Here is a 24,219-nt window from a genome sequence, read left to right as displayed (position 1 = left end):
GTGAGGTTTTTGACAGTTTCAAAAACTGGAAAGCTGTCACTGAGAATCAAATTGGCAAAAAAGTCAAGACCCTTATAACTGATAAGGCTTGAATATTGTGCTGATGCCTTGTTCAACAGAACCATTATGGAAATGGTGAGATCTAAACTCCATCACTCTTTTTGGGATGAGATAGTCAAAACTACTTGCTATTTTTTTATCAACAGGTGTCCCTAAGCAGCTCTACAACTCAAGACACCTATGGAGATGTTCATTGGATACTCAGAATGAGTCAAGGATTACAAATTGTGGTGCCTTGAGCCTGGCCACAAGAAATGTCTTATTAGCAGAGATGTTGTATTCAATGAAAATGATTTTCAAGGAAGGAAAACTGATGAAGCAGAAAAACCACTTGCAGAACAAGAAGAGGTACAAGCTACATAGATTGAGGTAGAGCCACACACTCATGAAGATGTACAACCTCAAGTGCAGGAGGAACATGAAGCCAATGATCAACCTGTACCCGAGATACAAGATCAATTGAAGAACATGAAGATGAGCCTCAAGATGTATCTGTCTACAACGTAGTCATGGATAGAGAAAGAAGGGTATCAATGCCTACTCAGAGATTTGGATATGACCTCAATGCTTATGCTTTCATGACTGATCTGAATTTCTCAAAGAAGAGTGATGCGTGTCGTTCCGCGATAAAAAATATATTCCTTAATTGAATACCAAGTATAACAGCAAATAAGGGTCGAACCCACAAGGACCTAGATTAATTAAATGACTAACTAATTTCAGGAAAAATAATTGTAATACAAAGAATCGGGGGTTTTTTTTGGAAATTATAAATTTAGCAAAGAAAACCAAATGGCAAAAAGACACGGTTAAGGTTTCATTCCCCTGCAACAATCCTATTCAATCTTGGTTCGACAATACTCGCACAACTCGTATAAAATCAACGTCCACAGAAAATTGACACACGCGGTCAATAATCTCCGCAATCCTTTGATATTAGCTAATAATGACTTTGCGCCGATAAAGAGCTTTAATTGTTAAACAACCTAATGAACACGCGCCTAAATTTAATCTAACAACAACAGCGAGACGAACAGAACAATATAAATTCAACATGCGTGATTCAATTAATTCCGGTTACTCTTTTCACTACGCGCACAAGATCCTTGCGAAACCCGTACCCGTAGTCGCACCACTAATTACTAGCAATTCTAACAATTACATATTAAAATTGCGAGTATGGCTATGAATAATTATATTCCTATCTAGGTGATCAATCCAAACAGAAACACAAAAATTCATGAACACTGAACAATTGGAAAATAAATAACAACTTCAATACTAGCAGTAAAAAGCAAAGTCTACACCAAGATCTTCAATTCATGTTTTGGGATTGAAATTCCCCTTAACCGTTCAAAACCTAACTAGACATAATTAAATAAAAAACAATACAAGCAATAGAAAAAAAAAAAAGATAGAACGAGTTTTGGAGTCGGGACGGTCTCCACGGGGAAACCGTCCGTACTCCAGTTGTCGTCGAAAGTCCTCTTCTTTTGCTCTCAAATTCGTAGTTTCACTGTGCTAGGTCAAAATCCCGAAGTCTCTTTTTAATTGGACTCCGAATGGTCTTTACTCGAGTCGTATTGGGCTTTTAACGGAACTGTACCGCGGTACCCGTGTGCTGTACCGCGGTACTGCTACTAATTCTTACTCATGTACCCAGGTACTAGATTGCTGTACCGCGGTACAGCTACTGCTTTGCTCCCCTTCAGTGCGCTTATCTGTTTGCCTCCAAAAATTGACATTTTAGCTCCGACTCCCCCGGATTCACCTAAACACATGTAAACACTCAAATCATAAGATGTTCAATTGTAAACGTGATTTTAAGTGATTACGATGAATAACGTGGTGAAGAATGATCACAAAATAACAAGAATTATGCACTTATCAAAGAGCCAAGACACTATAGAGAAGCTGTGATGAGCAAGCACAAAGAATCATGGAAAGCTGCTATGAGAGAATAATTGAAGTCCTTGGAAGGAAAATGAGACATGGTCTGTTGTTGACAAGCTTCAAAATCAGATGATCATAGGCTCGAGATGGATCTTCAAGGTCAAGGAAGAGATTCCAGGAATTGAAGCTCCCAGATTCAAAGCAAGACTGGTTGCTAAAGGGTTTTCACAGACTAAAGGCATAGACTACACTGAGATTTATTCTCATGTAGTCAAACACAGGTCTATTCGAACCATTTTGTCTTTAAGTAGCTAACCTTGATCTTGAATTGGAACAAATGGATGTTAAAACAGCTTTTCTGTATGGGGAGCTTGATGAGATCATCTACACGCAACAACCAGAAGGTTTTGAAGTAGGAGACAAACAAACAAAGGTTTGCTTATTGCAAAGTCTCTATATGAACTTAAGCAATCTCTTAGGCAGTGGTATCTCAAGTTTGATAAATTCATGATTGATCACAATTTCAACATGAGTGAATATGATTGGTGTTTCTATTTTAAGTGCTTAAATAACCACTATGATCATTCTGCTCTTATACGTTGATGATATGCTAATAGTGTACAAAGATAAGTGTAAAGTTAACAGGTTAAAGGAACAACTGAGGAAAATGTTTCAGATGAAAGATCTTAGGAATTGAGATCATCAGAAATAGAAGTGACAAGAAACTGTGTCTATTTAAGAAAAACTACTTGTCTAAAGTACTTGAGAAATATTAAATGTCATATTCAAAGCCTTTTGCCAATCGCATTCCATAACATTTCAAGCTCGCTACATTTAGCAGCATGTTACCATGGAGTACACAAATTACATGTCCAAGGTGCCATATGCAAGTGCAGTTGGAAGTCTAATGTTCTCCATTATTTACTCAAGACCAGACTTAGCTTATGCAATAAGTCTGCTGTCATGATTCATGGCCAATCCTGACAAAGAACATTGGAGTGTTGTAAAATGGATCCTTAGATATTTGAAAGGATCTCTTGACTATGGTATTATATATGGCGTGTGTAAAACTGACAATGTGCAGGTTGAAGGCTTTGTGGACTCGGACTATGCTGGTAGTATTGATACCAGAAAATCCATCACCGGATATGTATTCAAGGTGTGTGGTGGACTAGTGAGTTGGAAAGCAGGCTTGAAGTCAATGGTGGCATTATCAACAGAGGTTGAGTATATGGCACTCACGAAAGTAGTGAATGAAGCTTTGTGGATGAAGGGATTGGTCAGCGAGTTGGGGTTTGATCAAGACCAAGTCACCATTCACAGTGACAACCAAAGTGTTCTACATTTGGCTAAGCACCAAGTCTTCCATGAGAGGTCAAGCACATTGACGTAAAGCTTCACTTCATAAGGGACGTGGTCAACTCAGGGAAGGTGAAGGTGGTCAAGGTATCAATTGAAGAGAATCCTGCAGACATGCTAACTAAAGCATTGACCGGAGTCAAGTTCGAGCACTGTTTGAAGTTGCTGCACGTCAAGGGGTTCAGAGAAGTAGAACCTTAAGGGGTTGGGTTTGATCTTAACTAGATGATATAAGGATGCTATGTTTCAAGGTGGAGAATTGTTGCATTTGAACTCAGTATCAATCACATGGAAGCTAAGATATCAAATAAAACTGTTTTAAGTTTTTGTCGCAGGTGACCGTTGGATCATAATCCAACGGTAGCGTGCGATCTAAGATATTGACGACTTTAAATAGAATGCATTGGGTTCGAAAATCGCTTGTAACACATTCCACTGGGTCTGAATTAGAGAGAGAAAGAGAGAATCATGTTAATCTCATAATCGTGATTTTGGGGGTAATTATATGGTTTTCTTTATTGGAAATTCAAAAACTCATTGTAAGTTGTGATCCATTGATAGTGAAGATCGAAAGCTGAACTAGGTCGTTAGTGACCAAACCAGGGTAAAAGCTTTGTGTTCTCTTCTTCCTTTCTCTCAGTCTACGTCGACGAACACGATCACTGGTTTTCTTGTGTTTGAGGCATCTCTGTTTTGAGAGCTCGAACCAGGGAATATCGCAACACAAACAAAAGGATAATTCAGTCTTCATCCATTTGACCTTCCCGACTGGAATTGAAGAAACTGCCAGAGACCGGGATCTCCCAAGTCACAAAATAGCAGGCAGCAATTAACATGAATATATAAGTATTTCAGGGGAGGACATTAGAACAATATACAAAAAAGGGCAAACCAAAAGAGAAAATAAAACAAAGATAGAGAAAAAAAAGGCTACACCATGATTGATGCTCAACACATACACACTACTCCACAGCAAGTCTCCCACGCAAGCCATTGCTAACCATCCCCTCTTGACCATAGCCATCATGTATTGAATCCATTAAACTGTGAAACAAAAAACAATGTTATTTTAAAATTCCCAAGCCATTGAAAGATAACTAAAGCCGAAACCGTGTTGTGCTCCCCATTATTTTACCAGCTGAAAATTTTATATTTATGTAAGTCCTAAACCATGACTCGGGCTGAGCTAAAATGAGACCCCTAACATTAATTGCACTCAAATTTAGCTAAACAAAATGTTCATACAAGGAAGGATTCATCTATTTGTTTGTCAAATTCAGAAGAAAAGCCAATGAACTCTGTAGCCCTGCAAAGTTGTATTAGATGTTAGCAAAACATATAGGTAAATTGTACCTTTGAAAAGAATAAAAAATTAAGCACTCTTGACTCCATGGCACTTTTAAAAGCAGATACACCTTCGTTTTGCTCTCCGGTGTAAGGCCACGTGGATCTAGGGCACGCTCAAGACTTAGGAAGCTACCCGGCCGGTGAGGGGAAAACAGTAGACAGACTTGCGGGTTTGAGATTTGACTTACTGACCTGAGAAGGAGATTTAATTAGTTCCAACTTCTTACTGACCGTTTCATAATTGAAAGGAATCACATAAATATTGAAAACTGACTACCTTCTTTATGAATGATTGAACCATATTCTCGATGTCCTGGACAATGCTATCAAGCTGACCCTATAAATTCAATAAAATTAAAAATAAGATTCTTTAGTATTGAAAGCATTACCGCCAAACTAAGATTTTGAGATTGCACTCATCAACAGCTACTTTTGTAAGTCAACGAAAATCAACAGTGTCAAGGTCACAACTGCAAAGGTCGAAAACAATAAAAGGACATTGATGAATCAAGGCTTGTATTAACACCTACACTACACATCTATCAACGCAATAAGTGTTAAATAACAAGGTAAATGATTCCAAGAGAACAGATTATATACCGTTAGGAGCGCAAATAATGAGATGGATCGGAACTCTAGAGATTCAATTTGCACTGCGACCCGTCTCACGGTCAATTTCATCAGCTATTTCCTTCCCCACAGCAGCTTCATGAAAATAAAATCCCGAAAACAAAAATAAATATTGGCTAATTTGGCATAAACATCACTTTCACAAATTTATTCAAAACCAGTTTCAAAATTATAGCAAAATCGGTCAAAATATTTTCCCATTAGTGCTGTTAGCTTTAGAATTTTACCTAAATGGGTCAAAGTATCCTCCTCTTAGTTCTTGTCAGTTTCATACGAGATGCACAGGAAGCATCCGAATGATTTTCTCGGTCCCATCATCTGTGCACCGAAACTATCACAAAGTACTACACCTCCAATAATCTGTAAACATTCTACACCGTTCAATACACTAATGAATGAACTAATCAAACTGCAAAAAATTGCAGAACAAAGAGAATAGAAGATGAAACCAATTTGAATATCTGCCAATGTTTAGCAATCCTGTAGCTTTTCCCCAACCATGTAGTGAACAATCAAAACCAAATGATAAACTTATATAACACAAAAGAGTTCTATGCACAAAAGACTTCATGACCTACTTCTATTCGGGGCCTCCTTGATTGCATCGTCTTTGAAAGTTCTTGCAGCGTACATAGGTTCCTAAAACAAAGGGAAATAATTAAGTCGAAAAAAAAACATAAGGGAGATTCACTTTGCAGCAAATACAGCAGAATCTATTGGGAATGGAAGAATCATTAGCTTTAGTGCAATTCCATTAAATACTGCTAATACTGACATCAGCCAAAGCATTACAGCTCTTCTGCAAGCGTTGTTTGGCCTTCCTAGAGGGAATTGGTAAATGACCTGAATAGCGTCACTTATAGAAATAGAAATCATCAAATAAAACAAGAGATCATTATCATATAGCGGTGGTCTTATTGATTGTTAAAAGCTCTATATACCTTTGCTACCGTTTCTTTTAGGAGATTACCTGCTCTCTCGATCAAACCTATCTTGCAAAGCACCCTAAAGAATGGACCGAATGAATCAAACCCTCCTCGACAAGCATGTGTGAAGATATTGGGTTAGAGAATATGCAAAACAGGAAAAAAAAAAAAAAAAAGAAAAAAAAAAGAAAAGAAAAGAAAAGGCAGAAAAAAACAGAAAAATAAAAAATAGAGTACTCCCTATATACAGCTTTCCCTATTGGAGAATGATGATTGAAATCTATCAACCTTGTAGTGTTCTTTCCTTTCTCCTCCTTTTAAAAAAAAAAAGATTGTTCAGATAGAGATACACCGGTGGTCATACGGAGTGTAGAAACGTCTCTTGGCTAGATAACCCCTATCTTGCCTCACTTGCCGAGGAAGGAACCAACTGGGTCAAAACCCTTCTCGTGAAGCCTGTGTGAAGATATGGGGTTAGCTAAAATGCAAAACAGGGCAAAAAGAAAAACCGCAAAAAGAAAAACATGGCGTCGGGGTTTGGCGACGAGGCAGAGAGAGCGATTTGGAGGGAGCGAAAAGAGACGGCCATTATTTACTCTTTGTATTTGGTAAGGGTTAATACAGTGGAGCCGAAAAGAAACCGGTTTGGCTGTCTATGGTTTTACTGAAATTCGGACACCTGTCTAGTCTCTTCTCTCCACCTGAACGTCGTTCTTGCCCTCGCCAGAAGACCGCTCCCAAACAGCGGCTCTACGGACGAGTAAACCCGCAACCCTGGCTTTTGAGAGGGATCAGCGCAAATTGGCCGTCAGGGAATTCCGGCGAGAGGGAGCGACGGTGGAGAGTCGGAGATCAGGATTTTTTTTTCTTGACGAAACCCTAAAACCGGCGGTTAGAGAGAGATTGAGTAGAGAAACGTGACTTTTATGTGGGAACGAGTCTTGTCTTGTTACGAATCTCACTATTGGAAACGATTTCAGAAGAAATGGATACCAGTCTAGTCTCGAGTATCTTCTCTCCACCCGAGCGTCGTTCTCCAGCCTTGTTCTCGCCGGAAGACCTAAATTCGCGGCACGGTTCTCTCGGAAGTCACCGCCAACACCGATCCCAAACATTGGCTCTACGGACGAGTAAACTCGCAACCCTGGCGCTGAGAGGGATCGGCTTGGAAGATCGGCCGCGAGATACTGACGACGGAGTCCAGGCTTACCGGCGGGCGGCTGACGAGTGCGACGGCGGGCCGACGGTGGAGACGAAGCCCTAGATCAGAAGGATTTTGGTGGAAACCCTAAAATCGGAATTAGAGAGAGACTGAAAGAAAGGCGGGTGAGTTATGCACTAAAGCTCTCGAGTTCTTGTTTATATATGATGCGATGTTCGAAATATTACCGTTGCATTCTAATATTGGAGTGTGCTTGGCCATTGGATTAAAGTTGGTGTTCTTTGATTTGAAAATTGGGAAGAAGACCCAATACAGGGGGTCAAAAGAAGAGAAAGGTAAGATTACAAAAAAGTCCTCACTTAACTGATTAAGTGAAGGGCAAAAAGGTAAAATAATAAAACCTTCTAATCTTATAACGATAAGGCTATAAGATTGCTTATGACTTGAGCAACATTTAAAAGAAGAACATAAACTGCCTAATACAAAGTAAAACCAGCTATTTGAATAAACTCCAAGCGCAGAGCAAACTTACAAGAACTACATTGTTAAATTTTTAATTTTAATCTTCAAAAGCATAATTTGATTCTTTGCAACAGTGAATCTAGGTCATGATACTGACAGTAAAAAAAAAAAAAAAAAAAGAGATAACTTCTAGAGAAAGTGAAAGAGAAATACTACTATAGCTTTTAGAACGCGGTTTCATTATTTCGTTTGTTAAACTGCAAATAAAGTAGCACATACCATTTTCTTGGGGAATCACAAAAGAGGACATTCCTTTTTTGGTCGCTGGGATGACTCATTTGTTGTCACTCTCAACTAGCAACTTCATTTTTCATGACTGATGATGACAGAGATATACAGATTGAAATGGTGGCAAATAAGAAAAAGAAAGGAAACAAACTAAACAGAAACAATATATTTTTTAAGAAACCTGAATTTTATAGAAACACTCCCCTAAAGAAAGGCAGGGGAAGGAAATAAATATCTCCTCTAAAAAAAGTATGTGATATTTCAAAACGGACAGTAGTGGGTAGTTGGATATTTCTTTTGACACAAACTTGAAGAAACACTCGGATATAATCTGGAAAACAAATTTGTTTTAAAGCATTTAACGACAAACACACAATTGAAATCAATCTTAATCCATATAAACAGTGATAGTTTAGATTCCCACGGAATCCCTCGCTGTGAACCAAGTGAAAGATAATAGAATTTCGATAGGAAGATACAAAGCACTAACCTTTGATTCTTGTGACAAGAGGAACAGTCTTTTGAAAATGCGATTAGAATAATTCAGGCTATCGGAACATGACGATTTCTGAGCTTCTAGTCAAGGTCTGCGACGATCGGTTATGAGAAGCCAGCGACGACGCTGGGGTTGGGCGACGATGCAGGCATAGAAACCCTATATAGCCATTTTCATCCAAGCCCTAAATCTCCACAGATCATCAAACAACAACATGTGTGCACGATTAAAAGAAATTTCAAAGAGATTTAGCCAAAACATGGAAAGAAGAAGGAAAAGATTCCTTACCATTGAAAAGCTTCGTTGGGCGCGGTCATCCGAGCATGGTTCCACAACCACGCTCTCGCCGATCCCAAACAAAGGCTCTCTACGGACGGGTAACTAATACCGGACCGTTATTGCCAACTTCTCTAAACCAGACTGACTTTGCCGAGCAGTTAACTGAATGAGCAGTGAGGACTCATATGGCGGCGCTGCTCATGACAAATAAACTTCAGAAAAATGGGAGAAGCTTAGGAGATTAAAACAGGAAAACCATCCATTTCATATGAAACTGTAAAGAAATAAATAAAAAAAAGTAACTATATTGTGATAAAGAACATAGTTTTTGGGCCTTTATTCGCGCCTCATTTTCCATAGGGCAGAGGCGATCACAGCAAATTGCTAAATGGGGAGGGGAAAAAAAAAATCAAACCTAGGAGTTTTTTTATTTATTTAATGAACAAAAAAAGAGAAAGAAAGATGTTTAAGTTAAAATTAAACCCAAGATTGTTATACATAAAGAACAAAATCAAACAGCAGTTGAAAACCAAACCTGTGACTCTTTTCATTTATTTACAGCTTTTTATGTTCGATAATGACGATTCAAATCACTCAACCTTCTTTGTTCCTTTATCCATGCTCTTCGAAAACCAATTTTGTAAGGCTTTATTGGCTTTTATTTGGATTCACGACCAGACCGACTTCACCAAGCAGTCACCAGTGGAGCAGCGAGGGATAAAGAAGCTTTAGAGAAAGAGGGAAATAGTTAGAAAATGTGGACATTAAAATAATTTAATTCATATGGAACAGTGAAAATCAAAAAGGAAAATAGTGCGACAAAGAAGATAACCCATACCAGGACGTAATGAACAAACCAAACTGAAGTTAGAAAGATTAGGAGGTTGAAAATCAAAGCTTTTTTAGTATTCTAATATACCTCGTTTAAGAATGACAGGATAAAGGCACCAAATGCAGAATAGTCCAGATGGGCAATAGAAGATATGTCCCAGAATGTGAATTTAGCACAAGATAAAAGGCTTTCAAATAGATTTTAAATTAGGCCTAAAAATAGTGTGGTATTTTTAGGACAGTAGAAAGCTCTATGTACTTAGGCTACCGTTTCTTTTAGGAGATTACCTGCTTTCTCGATCAGACGTATCTTGCAAAGCACGTCGATCTCACCCGACGAAGAACAAGCCAAATGAATCAAACCCTCCTCGGGAAGCCCGCGTGAAAATATTCGGTTAAAAAAATGCAAAACAGGACAAAAGGAAAAGGCTGATCCTCCATCATTATGTCTCTTGAAACCATATTGTGTTCCCCAATATTTCACCAGCTGAAAATTTTATGTTTACGTAAGTCCTAAACTATGACACGGGTTGGCTAAAATGAGACCCCTAAACAAAATGTTCATACAAGGAAGGAAGATAGATCATCTTAAACTCAGACTCTGAGAGTACATTACCTTAATCTATTTGTTTGTCAAATACAGAAGAAAGGCCAATGAACTCTGTAGCGCTGCAAAGTTGTATTAGATGTTAGCAAAACATATAGGTAAATTGTACATTTGAAAACAATTGCAAGTTTATGCCAGACATAAAAATAAAGAATAAAAATTAAGCACTCTCGACTCCATGGCACTTTTAAAAACAGATAGTTACACATTCGTCTTGCTCTCCGGTGGATGGCCACAATATGCAAAGAGTTCAAATCATAAACTTATGTATGCACAAAAGAGTTGGTCACCTGTTTCCATTTGGGGCCTCTTTAGTTGAATCTTCTTTGAAAGTTCTTGCAGCGTGCATAGGTTCCTAAAACAAAGGGAAATAATTAAGTAGTAAAAAAACAAAAGGGAGAAAGAAATTCTTAAAAAGATTTCAATCATTCACCTTGCAGCCAATACATCAGAATCTATTGGGAATGGAAGAATCATTAGCTTTAGCGCAACTCCCCTTAATACTGCTAATACTGACATTAGCATTAGAGCTCTTCTGCAAGTGTTGTTTGGCCTTCCTAGAGGGAATTGGTAAAGGACCTGCAAAAAAATTTAAAATAATGTCACTTATAGAAATCATTAAATAAAACAAGAGATCATCAACATATAGCGGTGGTCTTATTGATTGTTAAAAGCTCTACGTACCTTGGCTATCGTTTCTTTTAGGAGATTACCTGCTCTCTCGATCAGACCTATCTTGCAAAGCACGCTGATATCTCCTCCGCCAAAGAGCGGGCCGAATGAATCAAACCCTCATCTAGAAGCCTGAGTGAAGATATTGGGTTAGAGAATATGCGAAACAGGACAAAAAGAAATGACAGAAACAAACAGAAAAATAAAAGATAGAGTACTCCCTATATACAGCTTTCCCTGTTGGAGAATGATGATTGAAATCTATCAACCTTGTACTGTTCTTTCCTGACTCCTCCTCAGTTGAAAAAAAAAAACAAAAGATTGTTCAGATAGAGATACACCGGTGGTCATACGGAGTGTAGAAACGTCTCTTGGCTAGATAACCCCTATCTTGCAAAGGGTGTTACACTCACTCGCCGAGGAAGGAGCCAACTGTCAAAACCCTTCTCGTGAAGCCTGTGTGAAGATATTGGGTTAGCTAAAATGCAAAACAAGGCAAAAAGAAAAACCGCAAAATCAATATAAAAAACAGAAAAAAGAGAGTACTCCCTTTTCAAATCTATCGACCATGTACTGTTCTCCCGTTTCTCCTCGTTCTCTGATAGTTGAAACCATGGAAAGGCTTGGTTAGGAAATTATTGGAGATCCGAGTGAATCGATGGATGGGATGGGATGGGATGGGATGGGACGGGAAGGGACGAAACTTGTCTCTCCGCAGCGAATCTCTCTCTCCACCGGCGCTTTTAGCCCAATCACCGACACGCTGTTCTCAGGCGTCTCCGCAGAAGCTCCGATGATCCAGCGACGGCGTCGGGGTTTGGCGGCGAGGCAGAGAGAGCGATTTGGAGGGAGCGAAAAGAGACGGCCATTATTTACTCTTTGTATTAGGTAAGGGTTAATACGGTGGAGCCGAAAAGAAACCGGTTTGGCTCTCTACGGTTTATACTGAAATTCGGACACCTGTCTAGTCCCTTCTCTCCACCCGAACGTTGTTCTTGCCCTCGCCAGAAGACCGCTAGGCCGGCCGGCGTTAGTCTCTCGAGCGTCGCAGCCACCGATCCCAAACAGCGGCTCTACGGACGAGTAAACCCGCAACCCTGGCTTTTGAGAGGGATCAGCGCAGATTGGCCGTCAGGGAATTCCGGCGAGAGGGAGCGACGGTGGAGAGTCGGAGATCAGGATTTTTTTTTCTTGACGAAACCCTAAAACCGGAGGTTAGAGAGAGATTGAGAAGAGAAACGCGACTTTTATGTGGGAACGAGTCTTGTCTTGTTACGAATCTCACTATTTCAGAAGAAATGGATACCAGTCTAGTCTCGAGTATCTTCTCTCCACCCGAGCGTCGTTCTCCAGCCTTGTTCTCGCCGGAAGACCTAAATTCGCGGCGCGGTTCTCTCGGAAGTCACCGCCAACACCGATCCCAAACATTGGCTCTACGGACGAGTAAACTCGCAACCCTGGCGCTGAGAGGGATCGGCTTGGAAGATCGGCCGCGAGATACTGACGACGGAGTCCAGGCTTACCGGCGGGCGGCTGGCGAGTGCGACGGCGGGCCGACGGTGGAGACGAAGCCCTAGATCAGAAGGATTTTGGTGGAAACCCTAAAATCGGAATTAGAGAGAGACTGAAAGAAAGGCGGGTGAGTTATGCACCAAAGCACTCGAGTTCTTGTTTATATATGATGTGATAGTTCGAAATATTACCGTTGCATTCTCATTTTGGAATGTGCTTTGCCGTTGGATTAAAGGAGGTGTTCTTTGATCGAACGAATCAGGAACGCTCATAATATCTTCGTATGACTTTCCTTTCCTTTTTCTACTTCTTGGAGATCAAGTTTAAAGATATATTAGGAAAACGGGGCACAATATATGAGATTAATGAAGTAATTAATGAGGAATCTAAACCGTACTGACAATTCATACTTAGCTGGCATTGGATGGTTTTCCAAAATTACTTACATATTTAACAAATTAGAAAACAAAAGCTCAAATAATAATAAAAATAATAATAATAATGACAATAAACTTTATAAAGATCTTTTCCTCTCTCAAACCACAAGGTATTATCTATGAAATTTTTTTTTTAAGTATTATCTATGGATTTGTTTTCCTTATCATTCCTTTTTTTATAAATAAAAATCTTATTAATTTATTCTTTCACTACGACTCAATTTAGAGGTTTTAGGGTCGTCTTTCACTACAATGTTTTTGGTTAAGTAATACTTACTATTAGTTAGCAAACACGCCCAAGTCATTACCTGTGTAGGTTGATCTGAATTTGATTTTTCAAGTTTGTATAGATTGAATTGTTACTTTTATTGATTTCAAGTGGCCTTTTGAAAATCAAACTCACAAGCCTTCATGTGAAAATTTAAGGGTTCTATTTTTTTGTTCGAAAATAAAAATTTGACTAATAATCATACCATTTATTAAATAGTATAAACACACACTTTGTATTTGAAAATTACACAAATTGGTTTTTGATCAATTATCTTACTTATTTAAACGTTCCTCAGTTTTTTTTTTTCAATTTTAATATATCATAAGTGTTGTCTTAGTCAACTTAATTCCAATTCCAATTCCAATAATACTCTATTACAATGTTCATTTGTTAATTTTTTTAAAACGTAAATTATGAGTTTGACTTTTTATATATATATATATATATATATATATATATATATATATATATATATTACATTCTCATTCTAAACATCTATTTACTTGTAAATAAACAGTAAACAATAATTAAAGTTAAATGAAACTCAAAATAGTAAACAATTTTTTGTATACATCAAGAAAAATGAGTGTTTATGACTTAAAAGACACAATTGTCGTGATAGAAACTTTAGACATGTTATTTACACTGTTAGTTTGAAAAAAATACTACACAAGCAATTTTCATCAATATTGAAGCACAAGAGAATTTGTTGTGGGTATAAAGATAAATAGGAAAAATGATATAAATGCCCCTTCTTTTATGATGCCATTTTTATATTTTAGTCATAGTAATATCCAATATTTACTTATAATTAACGTAAAAAAAGCATTGATTTGCAAACAAACTTTAAAATGATACATAAATGTCTACCTCTAAAAAAAAGTTGTGCATTCACGTCTAAATCCCAGGGTAGAGAATTGCCTCATACCGAATGACTTTTAATGAACCTTTTGTCGCCTCCTTCACCGCCTACTTGTGCCCTTTACGCCCAAGTGGTTTCATGCTATATATTTCTTGAACTGTTCTCCTAACTTCATTAGAAAGAAAGGACAAGAGCCACCAGGCTACCTACGAGCTAGGAGGATATGGACAAGGATCGTTGCGCTAAATTGTAAAACCATATATTCTTTGTCATGTGTAAATAAATTATCAAAGTTGTCTAGACACTTTGAAAAATTATGCGAAATTTTTTTAACACAAACATAAAGATTTAATGTGCAGTTTTTTAATGATCAATATTGATAATTGATTGTGCCCGAAGACTAAAGTACACTCGAATTCGCCTTGGCTTGGCTGTCGTTGATTGAACCATTATATATATATATATATACACATATATATATATATACACATATATATATATAAACAAGCATTGTATGGTGTTGATATTTACTTTTGCAATACAACCGTTGAAATTATCTGGCCAGACACTGGATTTAGACTAATTGTGTGTTGTTGATCGCGTTGTTTCTGATTGGACATTATATTTGGACTCAACATTGTAGGAGAGGTAACAATTTGTAACGTGTGTTACCAATTCATCACAATTTTCAGTCCATATATAGGGTGTTGAACGTTCATGCACAAGATCCCGCCCTTAAGCGCACTCTCAATCTCACTCCTCCAACTACCGAAGTCCTATCACTCTCATCAATGCTACTCCCGACACCCCTATCACTGAGACTCAAACTCTTTATTGAAGTCAGTATCCACCCAAGCAACACTATCAGTGTGAGTTATTCTCTCGGCCCCACTTACACTATCACTACCACTGTCGACGGTCACTTAAGGATTCAGCTACATGACTTATTTTAATAATTTTAAGACTTTTGAGTAATCTCTTCTCGTCGTTGTCTTAGAATCATGCTTGTTTCTCATCCACGTTGTCTTAGAATCATCTGACTTTATAGTCCTCCCATAACTTGATTAGCTCTAGTAAGAATTGGTTCATACATAAAAAAATGAAAAGATTTGAAAGCAAGAAACAAAATTTCTCATTAATCTTTATGTTTTTTTCCTTCTTCTAAAAAGTAAAATTTTTAAGAAAATAAATAAATAACGACGATCTATGACAAGTAGAGAACATTTGAAAACAATGATATTCCTTCAAACGGTTAGAACGATAATAACTATGTTGAGTCGGGCATGCTTGTGGCTTGGCCCAAGTTCAATTGATGGCCCAAATTCAATCGACTCATTCATATGGGGAGTGACCGAAAGAGTCTGCTAGAGGATGTGTCAGTAGTCCCTTCACTAAATGAGAGCTTTTCCTCAAAGTCGGAGTCAAATTGTTTTCCCATGTAGCTTACATGATAAGAAAGTAGTTCAAAGCCATTAATGCCCGAGATGCCGTCGATGATGATTAAGCGAGGGCTCTACAATTTCTAGGAGTTCGACTATCGTAGTTGAAATGGGAGCGACTACCAAAGGCTAGAGATCTAAGTATAGCCGAAGCAATAATACATGGAAAATATTGTAGATATAGGCGTCCACTGACGAATCAAGCTTGTACACTGAAATCCCGATACAAGTGGTTACACGGAAATGACCAAAAAAGTGATGAAACACCAAGATCCTCCTAATAGGTTGTAACTTTAATAGAACATAGTCATTGATTCAAGAGATAGGTATTCATAGGCAGTGAGAAATCGTTTCATGCTCGCAAATAATTATACGAAGTATTTTACCACCATTTTTCCCAATGGAGGATGGAAGACTATCGGCCATGGCGACCGTTACAAAAGGCTTAGAGGTACTGCTCGAGCGTGCAATTCATGACTTCCATATAACCGTATGGCATTTGTGTTATTGAGGGCGGTACCACTTAGGTTTAATAGATCTTTTCATAAGTGGCTCGTAAATAATGGTCACGATCAGATCGACGGGCGGAAAAAAAATAGATATAAGAAATTCATTGAAAAATACAAAGGCGACCTTTGGGGCTATGAGGTGAAGACTATCAGGGCAATACAATGAGTGTACTTGGACATCTGGGGATATGTGGATTAAATACGACAAGGTATGGGTATGGGCTGTAAGTTGAGTATTTGACAATTTGGAAAAATTGTGCATTGTCTCAAAAAAAGTCGTTACATCACCGTGAATGGGGTAAAAAAAACAATGATTCTATATGGACCATGGTTTGTTGGATACATGCATGTCTGTCATGTAATATTGGTTGCAACTTCGTAATGAATGTTGTGCAAAGGGGTGATGTCGGCGAGAGTAAGGTCACCACAAATAAAGATACGAACTGTACGAGGATGGTGTGTCGGTGATTGAACTTTTAAGTGTGGTGCAAAAAGGGTATGTGTATGATTCTTTTTGGAGGGCGATCAATATATACGGTTGAAAGTAAGAGAGGGAAAGAGCTAAACAAGCAAGGTGAGACTGTTGATAGTACAACGGGACACCCGTGGGGTCTTTGTTTTTCTCTAATGGTCCTTTTTCGGCTAGACTAGTTGACTTAGATTATGTTAGTAATTTTTAGTCTCTTTCATGCTTCATATGTTTGTTGGTGAATAGTAGTTATGATTTTCTTAAAGTTTACGATTTAAAGGGAAAAAAACACAAAGATGTAGTATAAATTAATTTAAATGTCTATGAATGTTGCCCACTAATTTTAGTGAAAATCGTACGTGATAGTGCTTTATGAAATTAGTTATAAGAATGTCGTGTCTAAACTTTTTATTACGAAACTAGTATGTTTCAAGTTGTAAATATTAATTTTTTTGATGCGTTATCTATTTATAAAAAAAATTAGTTTTTATTTGGGACTCTCGCATTTCAAAAATCTAGTGAACAATTGTTGAAATCTAGTTAACAATTATTGAATTATAGGCAACATTTATTAAAACTCGGTTAACCGTTATTGAAATCTGGTTAGTAGTTATTAAAATCAAATTAAAAAAATTGGAATATTAAAATTTGGTTAATAATTATTGAAATCTGATGAACGATTTTTGAAAATCTGGTTAACAGTTTTTTAGGGTAAAATGGACGCTTTAAAAATGAAAACGATTGTTTATGAAAACTAAAAAATTCAACGGTTAATATTGAAAAAATTTAAAAAAACAACTACTTTATACTATTTCCATTTAAAAACACTAATGATACAGGCCTTTTCGTTTCAGCCCAAAAACCAAAAAACCAACGAGCGGCTCTTCAACCTCTTCTAAAGCCACCATTAAATTAAATATATTAAACCGAACACCCAATAATTTTCTCCTTTCTGACAAGATTTCTATAATAAAATCAATATCTTACTTGATCGTATAAATACAGCAATCAAAGACGAAGTTGGATTTGTCAATGTCATTTTCAGGTTCCAAATTCTAATCCAAAACCCTCGTCTATTCACTCTCTCTCTATCACTGCGATCTCTGATTCTCTCTCTCTCGTAATTTCGTTCCGAGCTTCAGTTTGCAGAGCTCTAATGGCGTCCCTGTCCAGCGCTTCGTCACTCTGGCACGGCGTCTCTGTCTCTTCTCGGAGCTCGGCTTCCTCGGCTCGCTACGCATCAACATTTCGAAGAAACTTCGTCGTCGCTTCTTCTTTCGCGAACGAGAACCGAGAGTGAGTTTCTCTGAACATTTCTTCTGAGTATTTTGAATTGTGACGAATGATTTTTGGTTCGGATTCAGGTTCGTTATCGTCGGTGGAGGCAATGCGGCTGGCTACGCGGCGAAGACCTTCGTCGAGAACGGAATGGCCGACGGAAGACTCTGTATCGTCTCCAAAGAGGTATGAATTGAAGTCTTGTTTTTGGCTTTGGCATTTCGTCGAACATGTTATACGCGTTGAAGAAGTTGGTGTGTGTTTTATGCTTCTTTTGATTGTTTATAGGCCTATGCACCTTATGAGCGACCTGCTTTGACGAAGGCCTATTTGTTCCCTAAAGAGAAGAAACCAGCTCGATTGCCTGTAAGTTTTGATTTGTTTTGTGTTATATAACTTTCTCTATGTAACTATAAGTTTGCTAGCAATTTTATGCTAATGAAGAACAGTTCAGAACTTTTTTTTTTTTTTTTCCTTCTTATGGAATAATATAGGGATTTCACACTTGTGTTGGATCTGGTGGGGAAAGGCAAACACCCGAGTGGTACCAAGAGAAAGGGATAGAGGTAAACTGTGTTACTCAATTTTTTTTTTGTCTGTCGTTTATTCTTTGTTTGTTAATTCTATTCAACATTTTTTCAGACAATATATAGTGATGCTGTCACTGGCCTCGATATCGCAACACAAACATTGACGACAACTTCTGGGAAGACTCTCAAGTATGGGTCTCTCATAGTTGCTACAGGGTGTACGGCCTCAAGGTGCACTTTTTTCAAATGAATTTTTATTCAGTTACTATGTCTTGTATATGATGCTGGATATATTAATTATATGCGTAAGTATGAAAACCCAAAGCATATATGCTTTCTTGACTGTCAAGTTAACAGATTTCCAGATAAAATTGGTGGAAACATGCCTGGTGTTCACTATATCCGGGATGTCGCAGATGCTGATGGACTAATCGCCTCTTTGGTGAGCTCTTTCATTTGTTCTCTTATTTAAGTTGAGGTCTCAATGCTGTGAAATGGCTGAAAAGAATATCCTCCTAGGAAAACTTCTTAACTACTTTATTATCTTGTTAAACCAGTTTCGCTTTCACTGCCCGAAAGCTATTTGAACTCATTCTGGTTGATTTGAGTTTAATTGAATTTTATTGATGACGTATCCCTGTCCCGTCAACTCGAATTCACAGAGAATACTGTTGCCTGTTGTGCATATCCTTTCAATTTTGAGTTGGAATTTATCAAGGGTGTAAATTCTAGCGTTTTACGTAAAGGTCCATATTCCAGAAATCCTTTGAAGAGTATATAGATGTAAAATACGGAGAGTGTTCTTATGACTCTCAAACTCTAAAGAGATGTGATGTGAAGCCTTGACAGTAGATTTAACTTCACAAGATGGATCAACGCTTTTTACCTGAAATAAATACTCCGATTAACTTGATCAAACTTGACTTGTGTTTTTTTGGTCTTAGTCCTAATAGTATACTTATCAGTAGGTACATGTGACATTTTATTTACTTTTGCACATATTTTTTCTCCTCTCTTTTATAGGAGAATGCAAAGAAGGTGGTCATCGTCGGCGGTGGTTACATTGGCATGGAGGTTGCTGCAGCAGCTGTTGCTTGGAATCTTGATACAACTGTAAGATTTTTGTTTTGATTTTTTTTTTTTAGAAATAGACTCTGTATCATAAAATATGTTGTTAAGTTGTGATTATAAACACTATCGTGGGAGAAATTTCCTCCAACCAAATGAGTTCATTGTCCACGGAAAGAGCAAAAGTAGCGAATCCATGAAACTTTCCTTCCCCGGGAAAACTAGACATTGGAGAATATCATCGGTCTAAAGATTGTTTTGTTCCATGGTGCTCATCACATCCCATATTTTCCAAAAAGTTATTGTGTATGTTAGTTACAAGTGTAGTCTTCTTTTAATTTTTATTTGTACTTTTATGAAATTAGTTTTAACCTTATGACATTAACAGGAATATGTATAGACCTTTTTTTTCATTGATTTCATCGTGTTATATAACTTGTGGCACACATCTATGTATATATGCTTATATCTCTTAGTTTCAAAATAGTATTGGTTAAATTTTCTCAGAAGTAATGTCTTGTCCAACCTTTTCTGCTTTTTAATTCTCTTCTTTTTTCTTTTAAAAAAGATTGTATTCCCAGAGGATCATCTCTTGCAAAGGCTGTTTACTCCTACTCTTGCCGAGAAATACGAAGCACTCTACAGAGAGAATGGTGTTAAATTTGTGAAGGTGCCTCTCTCTCTCTCTCTCTCTCTTACACACACACACAATATAGAAAAGACTAACAGAGCACATACTAACTTTTATGTATATTTTAAGGGTGCCATGATTCAAAATTTAGAAGCTGGGGCCGATGGACGAGTAGCGGCTATCAAACTTCAAGACGGGTCTACAATTGACGCTGACACGGTAGTTTCTTTTAGTTTCGCTCCCATACTTAGATCCTATAATACTTTGTAGCCATGAAATTAGGCGTTAATATCTTATTTTCAGAAATATATGCATTTGTCAACGATATCTTTTCCTTTAGTTTTCTCATAATCAAAGGATTTCAATTTAGAATAGATATTTCATGTAATTGCGTAAAAATAGGTCAAATTCGGTTTTTATGTCCAAAGTTGCATAAGCTTTAAAACTATGCGCCTTTTTACCAAATTACCCTTAAATCATAGTCTTAGAAGAAAATCAACACATGACCGCCAGAGACACCTACGGATTTTCTGCTCTATTTTCCAAATAGTATAGTGAAGTGCCTTGTGGTGCAATGAGAGAATTTCAATTTTCAATAAGCATAGTTTTAGAATATTTTCAATTTTGCATATAGAAAGTGCCTTGTGCCTTGTGCCTTGTGGTGTACAGTAAAGAGTAAATTGGTAAAAATACCCATAGTTTTAGAATATTTTCTATTTTGCGTATAGAAATCAAATTTATTTTCACACATATTAACTGAAAAATCCTCTTTTAGAATAGATAAGCTTGCACTCTGATTTTCTTTCCAATTGCAGGTAGTAATAGGCATTGGAGCTAAACCTGCCGTGGGTCCCTTTGAAAGCGTGGGTTTGAATACCACAGTCGGTGGCTTAGAGGTACCTCTTATATTGCTAGTAGAAGGATAAAAAATGTCACTTTCTCTCTTTAAATGCATGATGTATATCATATATCAAATGTGAAAATGCATTAAAAGTATCGACTTTTTTTTTTTTTTTTTTGGTGCCTATATTTTTTTCACAACCCCACAGGTCGATGGTCTGTTCCGAACACGCGTTCCCGGAATCTTTGCGATCGGAGACGTAGCCGCGTTCCCATTGAAGGCACGCTGTTTTTCTTATCCCAGCTCAGCAACATTTTAAAATTTGAATCCCATTATGATTTCTGAAATGAAATACTATATTTTTTTATTGATTTTTTTTTTTAAAACAGATGTACGACCGTACAGCCCGGGTTGAACACGTAGATCATGCTCGTCGATCTGCAACGCATTGTGTTAAAGCGTTGCTCACAGCTCAAACTCACACGTAAGTACTTGATTTTACGTTCAATGCCTTTTACGCCATGTTTTTTTTTTCTTCTTCATTTGATGGTCTAAAATCAAAATCATCCGTGATAAATGCTATGTGCAGCTACGACTATCTTCCCTATTTCTACTCGAGGGTGTTCGAATACGAAGGAAGCAACAGGAAAATATGGTGGCAATTTTACGGTGACAATGGTAAAAATAATAATAATAAAAAACCACCATGCATATTTTCATCTTCAACTTATACCATATTTTCTTAACGATCCTCTTATTATTGTTGAACAGTTGGAGAGACAGTCGAAGTTGGAAACTTTGACCCTAAAATCGCGACCTTCTGGATAGATTCCGGTACGAGCGTATTTATCGAAAACACCATTTTTCTGTATCTATGTGATGAAATCTGCTTCAGGTCAAAGTTGGCACAATTTACATATTTTTTTTTTTTTTGGGGTATCACCTAACAGGTAGTAGATTGAAAGGAGTTCTTCTAGAAAGTGGAAGCCCCGAGGTACTTGTACCCTCTGATATTAAAATTATTAGCTACTCAATCTTGAAATTATTTAAATTTTTTGTCTGTCCAATTTTTTATGTTTCAGTCATCTACGAGTATTTTATTTTTTTCTCTTAAAAAATATGATAATTTGGTAACTAGTGAATATATAATTGAGACAGGCACTAGGTGAGGGCAAATATATAATGTCTTCTTTTTCAGTACGTTACTAATTTTATACAAAACTAACAAATAAGTTTTTATTTTTTGTTCGTAGGAATTTCAACTTCTTCCTAAACTTGCCAAGAGTCAGCCAATTGTGGATAAAGCGAAGCTTCAAAACGCATCTTCAGTTGAGGAAGCACTAGACATTGCTCGCTCATCTTTACAAGTCGAAGCCACTGCCTAAGTACCACACACCAAAAAAAAATAAAAACAGACCCAATAAAATCAATCCCCCAAAAACTTTTGTTTTAAAATTATTGTATCTTTTTTATTTTGTGTCACGCTCACAACCACGCCAATAATGACTTTAGTGGATAATAATTAGTTGATCCCAAGGCTTTGGGTGATCATGTCGTCTAAAAGGCGTTTTGTTGTTTTCAGATTTTTTCTGTTTAAAATTTAGTCATAAGATATAGACTTTGAGAGAGTTCCAACGTGGCATTATTGGAAATCGTAGATAAAAGTAAACAAAACATAACGTAAGGAGTTTGATGTCTGTATTCTCGGTGTTCTATCCATTTTCTAATGAAAAGTCTCTTATTAAAAAAGAAAATGTCAAATGAGAAATGATTTGTATTTTTTCTCTTTTCTTTCTTGTAAATATACTTTAGTATGAGATATATTGCTTGTGCGGATATATACTTATCATGATGAGGTTCAAAAAAAAAAAAAAATATACTTATCATGATGTAATGATGTTGTACTTTACATGATGAATTGATGTTTAGCTAATTTTTTTTTTTTTTTTAACTCTTTTTTATTTTATTTTTATCATTGTGCCCATTTACATATACGGACAAAATGAAGAAAAATAAAAACTGGCTGTATTCAAAACTTGAAAGATAAATTTCATTAAGTTAGGAAATATCAAAATTGGATCTCTTAATTGAAATTTTTCAAAAAAATGGACTTTTGACACAAAACGAACAAAAATACCCTTTGAAAGCATTTAAACTAAATGAAAATAAACTCTATCATGGAAAAATATTAAATTTCATCTTATTTTATGGTAATTTATCCAATTGAGGAAACGACGACCCTTTTTGGCAACAACAATTACAAAAAGAGTCGCTGTTGCTTTTAATTCACATAAATTTCGATAAAATAAGATGAATTACAATGACTTCTAATGACCTTTGATTATCATCATAATTCATCGTAATTTATCAAAATTTATTTTATTTACAAGCAATAGCGACTCTTTTTGTAGTAACTACTGTTATAATGAGTCGTCGTTTCCTCAATTTACATTAATTTGTATTAATTTTGAAAAATTGCGATAGATTAGAATGAAATTTCATATATTTGTCGATTTTGTGGTCAAAGTTCATTTCAAAATATTTTACAAGTAAGATGTTCATTCTTGATATTTCATATTTTAAGAGGTTTCTACGTTATGTTATGAAATTTCTCACTTGAAATGCAACTTTGCAGAAGTTGGATTACCTCTTTTGGTTTTTCTTTCTAGGAATATAAATCTAAAAAAAATGTAAATAAAATAATGATATTTTATGAAATTTAAAAAGTATATTTCAAGAAATTTATCACTACTAACCTTTACGGAAGCTTTAAATAAAGGCCTTAATAAAAAAATTAAAATTATCTGAGCAAACTCATTTTAAACTTATTATTATCTTTTGAAAATTCTGAATTCTCATTATTTATTTTTAAAATAATTTACTTTACAATTCTTTTCTAGTTGTTTGTAGTTTTATTTGATCTTTATGTTTTTCATTTCACTCTTTCTTTCTTGCGGTTAATAGTTTCATTTAAAAGAACGACAAAATTTCAATAAATGAAATCAAGAGTTATTGATAGAATATTTGAAAATGATGCACATATTTAGAGAATTACTAGGTTTATATAATTCGTGTAATTTCCCCAATAAAATATAGTGCATCCGGTTTCTAGTTGTTTGTAGTTTTATTTGATCTTTATATATATATATCTTTATATATATATATATATATATATATATATATATATATATAAAGATATATATTTTTTAGGGAACTAACTAATCTTTATGTTTTTCATTTCACTCTTTCTTGCTGTTAATAGTTTCATTTAAGAGAACGAAAAAATTACATGAAATAAAATCAAGAGTTATTTATTGATAGAATATAAAATGATGTACATATTTAGAGAATTACTATCTT

At 36.3% G+C, this 24,219-nt stretch overlaps 1 protein-coding gene across 1 annotated transcript; it reads left to right on the top strand.

The window, feature by feature from the left end:
• Positions 1–17,434: 17,434 nt before the first annotated feature.
• On the top strand, positions 17,435–22,501 carry MDAR6 (monodehydroascorbate reductase 6). Its single transcript, XM_089607392.1, has 17 exons — positions 17,435–17,556; positions 17,654–17,807; positions 17,876–17,975; positions 18,078–18,155; positions 18,284–18,355; positions 18,432–18,550; positions 18,677–18,761; positions 19,343–19,432; positions 19,956–20,057; positions 20,148–20,237; positions 20,834–20,914; positions 21,068–21,139; positions 21,249–21,343; positions 21,449–21,537; positions 21,631–21,693; positions 21,810–21,853; positions 22,113–22,501. Exons 1-17 carry the CDS (start codon positions 17,544–17,546, stop codon positions 22,242–22,244), a joined length of 1,479 nt encoding a protein of 492 aa, XP_089463518.1. The 5' UTR covers positions 17,435–17,543; the 3' UTR covers positions 22,245–22,501.
• The last annotated feature ends 1,718 nt before the right edge of the window (positions 22,502–24,219 follow it).

Source organism: Urtica dioica, chromosome 2 (assembly GCF_054948205.1).
Source record: "Urtica dioica subsp. dioica isolate 48M chromosome 2, U.dioica_male_clone48M_v1_H2, whole genome shotgun sequence".
In the NCBI taxonomy this organism is placed as follows: domain Eukaryota; kingdom Viridiplantae; phylum Streptophyta; class Magnoliopsida; order Rosales; family Urticaceae; genus Urtica; species Urtica dioica.
Note: the sequence above shows the minus strand (reverse complement) of the source record. Positions and strands in the feature narration are given on the sequence as shown.